The sequence below is a fragment of the Cydia strobilella genome, chromosome 13 (genome assembly GCF_947568885.1).
Source record: "Cydia strobilella chromosome 13, ilCydStro3.1, whole genome shotgun sequence".
Lineage (NCBI taxonomy): Eukaryota > Metazoa > Arthropoda > Insecta > Lepidoptera > Tortricidae > Cydia > Cydia strobilella.
The window spans coordinates 16,305,701-16,312,619 of NC_086053.1; the positions used below are offsets into that span (position 1 = coordinate 16,305,701).

At 38.9% G+C, this 6,919-nt stretch overlaps 1 protein-coding gene across 1 annotated transcript; it reads right to left on the reverse strand.

The window, feature by feature from the left end:
- Positions 1-247: 247 nt before the first annotated feature.
- Positions 248-6,825, reverse strand: LOC134746823 (uncharacterized). Its single transcript, XM_063681386.1, has 4 exons — positions 6,416-6,825; positions 5,589-6,209; positions 4,490-4,711; positions 248-3,146 (listed from the first exon to the last, which is right to left on the reverse strand). Exons 1-4 carry the CDS (start codon positions 6,447-6,449, stop codon positions 2,986-2,988), a joined length of 1,038 nt encoding a protein of 345 aa, XP_063537456.1. The 5' UTR covers positions 6,450-6,825; the 3' UTR covers positions 248-2,985.
- Between the last annotated feature and the right edge of the window lie 94 nt (positions 6,826-6,919).

A 6,919-nucleotide genomic window follows, 5' to 3' on the forward strand; every position in this document is an offset into this window, starting at 1 on the left:
TTTATATTATTCTGTTTTTAGTATTTATTGTTATAGCGGCAACAGAAATACATCATCTGTGAAAATTTCAACTGTCTAGCTATCACGGTTCATGAGATACAGCCTGGTGACAGACAAACAGACTGACAGCGGAGTCTTAGTAATAGGGTCCCGTTTTTACCCTTTGGGTACGGAACCCTAAAAACGAACTATAGTATCAGAGATTTTTTAGATGTAAAGCAAGTGGTACATGCAAAGAAACACAAAATGAAATATGTAAATGTATTTAAACCAAAACTGTTAGAAACACTGTAAAACATAGAAACAAACCTCATTTATATAATTTATTACAAGAAACAAAATAACAATACAAGCATACATACATACATCCAGTAACTTAGTTACGAGAATTTAAAGCAGAAACTAAGACAGATTATTTTTAATTTATATAACGTTTTTAAATGAATTTTAGAATGAAGGTGCTCAGTGGTGTAGCTAAGAAAAAGGGCCCCTTGGCTTCATTTGGATCAAGGAACCTTAATATCAAAACAGGACCCTATTGAGGCCACGGAGCTCTGATGGTATAATTATACTCCACTGTTTTTGAGCAGTAAAAATATTTTTACTCAATTTGAGTTGTTTTTTCCTATGTTAATAAATCTTTCAGCGTTCATTGTTGTGTCAATATTTTGAAGGTACTATTGTTATTAGTATGTTCAGCTTGGATTTGCCTGACACTGAGGATTCCACTTTTACAACCCCTCGCTTTGCTTGTACTTAGTTTTATTTCGGAGTCCTTTAGGGTGGTATTCCATCTGTCCAATATTTGTGTCGTTCTCAAGTCAAAGGCACCACATTGTCGCTTACCATAAGGGTGAAATTTGCTTGCACCTCTATACGGAAAAACCTGTCAGAGCGTCATTGTGGTACCTTTACTCGAGAACGACACATTTGATCAAATGTTCACTGCGTCTCTCATTAAGCAAAGTCTGAGACGCAAATCCAAATTTGATCAAATATTTGACAGGTGGAATCCCTTACTCAGCATCATAGGTATACAAATAAGTAGTAAATTGGACGGACAGACAGACAGTGACAGAACCACGCACCATGAATTGATCAGAAATTCAAAAAGTTGAATCACGGAGCTCCCATTTTGTTGTCGATTTTTTTTTGTCAGATTAACCTTTTGGACGCCAATGACCGATATATACGCGTCGTAGGTTCAACGCCAAAGACCGATTAATCGGTCATAGACCACAGAGCAACAGAGAGCGTGGCGTGGCGTCTGGATGACAGCTTTTGTGTTTGACACAGCATCGAAAAGGTTAAGATAAAATTTTGTTGATAGTTCCCTGTTCTGTAAAATATAAGCGCTAATTCACCGTATTTCTCAAAAAATCCTCCATACAATTTGCCCAGAATGAGTTCTCCAAATTATATCCAAATAAAAAAATCCGGCCTGATATCCCATGAACAGTGTATTTTCCATACAAAAAGACAAGTGACAATACAAGACAAGTAACCATAGAGATTCAGTCTCTGAATTTCTGATAAATTCTTGGTGCACCTAGATAACGCGGTTATCATACTGATGCGAATTCGCACGTCGCTCCGGTGCATTGAGATATTGTTAGGTACTATCAAAGATAGATATAACTCCGTAATAGATGGATACAGTATAAGGAAAAAACGTGCCTCGAAAATCACGAAAATTTGATTCTCGATCAGATGGCGCCACTAGTTTTGGCTTACTCTCGTCTATACGAGCCCTCTATAGGGCGTTGACTGTTTCGTTTGCTATTTATAATTTTAACGCATACCAGTGAAAGAACATGGGTCAAAATCATATAAAAATAATTAATGCAAATAAAAAAATAATTTATCCATATTTAAATACATTTTAACGTATTTTTTAAATCTTCATTTTTAGTTTTAAAGTGTGTCGAAAGATGGCAGTGAATTTACAGTGGTTACAAAATTTACTATGACAGTACCGCTCTATCTTATTATATCCTCATTGGTACTATAGAGAAGCCATACCGAACAATGAAATGTGACGTTCCACGGCAAAAGGTACCTTTGTGGCGGCTGGCGCTTACGTCGCATAACGCCGCAATAATATTGGAGCGGCGTAATAAGGTACCTTTACCCGGTGAGTTTAAATATAAACGTTATACTTTCATAGAAATTTGACATGAATGATGATATTGCCACACTTTTCATTGTAAATGCCATGCAGAGTTAGCTTGGTCCTAGCAAAGAATTGATTGTGATAGAGTTAGTCTAAGAAGAAACGTTCCCCTTAGTTTGTCTTCTTCTTCTTTTAAAATTATGGCTTCAGCCCAGTGGGACTATTTCGCCAGTATCAAGGTATTAATAGGTTTAAAAACGACAAAAATTGTACGGTTGTACAAGACAGTGTACGGTGATTTATTAGCTCTTGTAAATCGATAGCTAGACTTTACAAGAAGCACGTGGACTACCGGCCGTTGACTCCAAGATGGTGGTTAAACGCGCTTCAAAATTAATTCTCCATTCACTGCACACTACCACATTAGTTTACTGTATAATAAATTATTTTACACCATGCATGAAATAAAGCACCAAAAGATTAATAGAGAAACGTAGACAGCAGTAATTTTGAGACACAATTTCTATTTTATCACCACTATAAAACTATAAAGAGTAGGTAATTTGATTGTGACGTCACATGCTAGTGTTTCATATAAATTTCATAGTAGTAAAATCGTTTTGACAGTTCGAAAAAAGAAACTGATTTGACTAGTCAAATACCATATACCGCGAAATGTATGGAGCTGTACAGCGCCATCTCGTTTACAAATTTGAAGCACGAAATTGTCTTAGATTTTGAGCATCTTACTCAATCAATGTATCTTTGGTCCTAGTCTAGCGATGGCGACGTGCGAATTCTCATCCAATGTGAAGACCGTAGACCATTACCACCATTCAGGCGACGGAACCCTACGCAGGTAAACACTGTAACTATTCCCCGATCTTAACGAAGACCTTGGGTCTCGAGAACACCTTGATGCCCTCCTCGAGCTTGGTGAGCTGTTTCTCGAGCTCCATCTTGCGGTTCCGCATGCGGAGGGTGTCGGTTTTCACGGGCATCTTATTTAGTTCGCTTACTAGCTCTGCAAAACCTGAAAAGTTTGACATAAATTATTTCCACCACACCAGCGCGAAGTCTCTTACACATAAACTGATGAGAAAGCATTTTATCTACAAGTGGCAAAGTAATCTTATGCAAATTGAGTTGTTTTTTCATGTTGGCTGGTAGAATTGACTTTTAATACTTTTTTTAGATTACTACGTCGGTGGCAAACAAGCATATGGCCCGTCTGATGTTAAGCAGCCTCCGTAGCCTATGTACGCCTGCAACTCCGTTTATTTAAAAGGACTCCAATTTATATATTTATTGAAAAGGTCTGCTAACAGCGCGGTTACAATTATGCATTGTTAGGTTACGTTGTTACATGCATGCATGCATTGTTAGGTTATGTTGTTGTTGGTGCTGGTGGCCTAGCGGTAAGAGCACGGTAAGAGCGTGCGACTTGCAATCCGGAGGTCGCGGGTTCAAACCCCGGCTCGTACCAATGCGTTTTTCGGAATTTATATACGAAATATCATTTGATATTTACCAGTCGCTTTCGTAAAAACTAGTGCCTACGCCAATTCTTGGGATTAGTTGCAAAGCGGACCCCAGGCTCCCATCAGCCGTGGCAAAAAAAAATGAAAAATGAAAAAATGAGGATTTGATTCTTAAGCTTAGATGATTTTAAATGATAAAATAATGTATAACATTTATTTCAATTAGATTTGTTATGTTTTACAGTTAGTATATTTCTCGTCGCGTTGGTATATGGTATATAGTCGAAGTCTAGATTTGCTAGTACCTTTTTATACGAATAACCTGTCAAAGCGTCCTTATGGCAAGCGACAAAGTGGGACTTTTTGCTTGGAAACAACACATTTTGTGTTTTACTCGGGGGTAAAGTTTGTATGTTTGGTAGTTAACCCTTCGCTTGAAACCTCGTGATTTTGTGTATTCCCAAGATAAGAAAAAAACCGGACAAGTGCGAGTCGGACTCGCCCACCGAGGGTTCCGTACTTTTTAATATTTGTTATTATAGCGGCAACAGAATTCGTGAAAACTTCAACTGTCTAGCTATCACGGTTCATGAGAAACAGCCTGGTGACAGACAGACGGACAGCGGAGTCTCAGTAATTGGGTCCCGTTTTTACCCTTCGGGTACGGAATCCTAAACGGGGTTGGCTACCGCGAGGCCCCCTTAAGAGCGAGGCCGGGGACGAGGGCCCACTTCGCCCACGGCTAGGCTACGCCACTGCTACTCGAGGAGGAGTGCCTTGCATGAGAAAGAGAGTTCTATTTGAGAAGGCTTCTAGTCCACTACTCCTGACGGCGGGCTCGGTCCCAGTTGAAACCTATGATCTAGTTAGATGATACTACTAATGATGTACTCACTATTCCTAAGCATGCGCAGGGTCTCCTTGCGCTCCTGGTCGGGCAGCGCCACGTGGCCGGGCGGGCACTCGTCGCCGGACTCGACCCCCGCCGCGCCCGCCCCCGCCCCCGCCCCCGCACCCGCCCCCGCCCCCGCACCCGCCCCCGCCCCCGCACCCGCACCCGCCCCCGCACCCTCCCGGCGCGAGCGCAGGTACGCGGGCACCACGCCGCGCTGGTAGCCTAGTATATACCACAAACGAGTAAGGTTAACACCCACACATATTATAAGTACTAGGGTGAATTAAATATATTATAGATATATACATATAAAATATATCATCTATTTAGCACATTATAGTATATATACTGTTGATAATGATAAGATTGTATTCCTTTTGTAGTTATAAGCGAATATTCAATTATTCACCACTACCTACTGGGTAAGAATAATTATAATATAAACTGCTACACCCTAGTAGGGTCCATGTTTGTACTTACTTAAGTAGACTTTTAACATATTTGTAAAATACCATGGTTGCATTGAATAAATGATATGATATGATAAGGTCATGGTTGTCCTTTTAAAGAGCGATATTACAAAGCAATGAAGGTACAATGGTTTTATTTACATTATTTGCAAGTTCTATACGGGTGTATTGGAACAGTTTTGGAACCAGAGATAAATCAAAAGAATATTAAATAAATTCGTTATGATACAAATTTGTCATTAGGTGAAAATATTACCCCACCCCCAACCCCAGAGATAGGCGTGAAATTTACAGGACTGAGAAACCTCTGCAGTTTCTAAACTATTTTTAGCTTGGCTTGATTCTGCAACCTATTTGCTAGCTAACCAATTTGACCTACACCAATAAACAGTTTCCAGATTCTTATACACTAGGCAGAGAGGATCAATTTCTCTAAAAATTATAAACTTTTTACTTCATTATAAACAAAATCTCATATCCTACAAAACTTTTACTACTACCAAATTGTTATTTACATAAACTTTTACGTTAAATTAAAAGTGTAAATTTATTATATACAGTGTAAACAGTGTAAAGAAAACACTATGGAAAACCTAACTAAAACTAACAGAATGCAAAAATTAAGTTACCTGATGGTAGATAAGGATCCTTATTATCTTTATCCTTCCGTTCCAAGATTGCATTTAGCCTACTGCGGTTCCGTTCCGAATCAATATTCATCTCATCACTACCCTTACGTCCCTTAGGTGTTGTCACTCTATTATGGAGGCCAGAATCCCCGCTCGCTTTCAACTTAGCTTCCTCATCCTCTTTCTTAGGATATATCATTGTAAGTTTAGTGCATTCGGTTAGTTGTTGGGCTAAAGTAGACTCGATAGTCTGACAGCCTATATCTTTCAGGCATCCAGATGAATCTGTCGATTTGACATCCTCTTCCTCAGTCTCTTCTTCCTTAACTTGCTTGGCACGTCTCTCTTTTCTCTCTAAGAACTCAGCCATATCACCTTTCTTTATTCGGACATCGGTGAATTTCTTCCGAGAGATGCCTATGGATTTCCCAATTGAGAGGGTAGCTTTGCCGCTCTTGCTGGAGGGTGAGGACTTCACCTTGCTGAGGGCTACGGCTGGCTGCCTAGAGACCCGCGGAGGGACGCTCGACAGACCTTGTTGTGACTCTTTGGGCGACTTGCCCTGAATATATTTAAGCTGTTTCATATTTTCCCTTATGAAGTTTTTTTTCTGCTCCTTTTCTGTAAAAATTGTACTTCTGCTTAGTGAAAGAGTAAAAATACAATTGAAACGACGCACACACGACTTTTAATGTTTAAGTACGATTGATTGATTGTCAATGCTAGTGACGGCAAATCGAGTACGTGTTACGGATATTTATACACCAAATACGATACATTACATTTTTGAGATGAAAATTTAATAAAGCTAAATAAATTGTACTTACTTGGTTCTGGAAATATACCCTTGAGAGTATACATTTTGAACAATTACAACAAAAGCTCAGAAACAAAATACACACTCATTATTTAAAGTACACTGTACTGAGTACACTTTCTAATGATTGTAAACGTCCATATTCTACACTTTGAGATATTATTTTATGAACATACAATGGGTTTTGTGAAAATTTTACGCTTGGTTTTTGTCACCTTCAAACTTATTCAAACAGCTGTCAGCCGTTTGTTTATGACTTCAAGAGTGTCTGGCCACCTGCGTCGTTTTTGAGGTTTTTAAATTTTTATTTTGCTTTATGGTTTTAAGGTGTTTCACACGATGCGCATTACGAATATTCATGGTTTAGAATTATTATCAGTTGAAGTGCTTGGTTATTGAGATTATATTATCACCTAGGGGAATAATCCTGCCTAAATAAAGTTATCATGTCTAGTTAACCTTGAACTTTATAGTTGGTCAAACCAAGTTGGCAGTAAATAAGAACCAAAAATAC

What these genes read in the sequence shown, in the direction of transcription:
- LOC134746823 (XM_063681386.1), bottom strand. Translation starts at nt 6,449, where the DNA reads ATGTATACTCTCAAGGGTATATTTCCAGAACCAA. An exon ending in GGATCCTTATCTACCATCAG is followed by an intron (nt 4,712 to 5,588) that starts GTAACTTAATTT and finishes GGTATATACTAG; the next exon opens with GCTACCAGCGCGGCGTGGTG. An exon ending in CCTGCGCATGCTTAGGAATA is followed by an intron (nt 3,147 to 4,489) that starts GTGAGTACATCA and finishes CAAACTTTTCAG; the next exon opens with GTTTTGCAGAGCTAGTAAGC.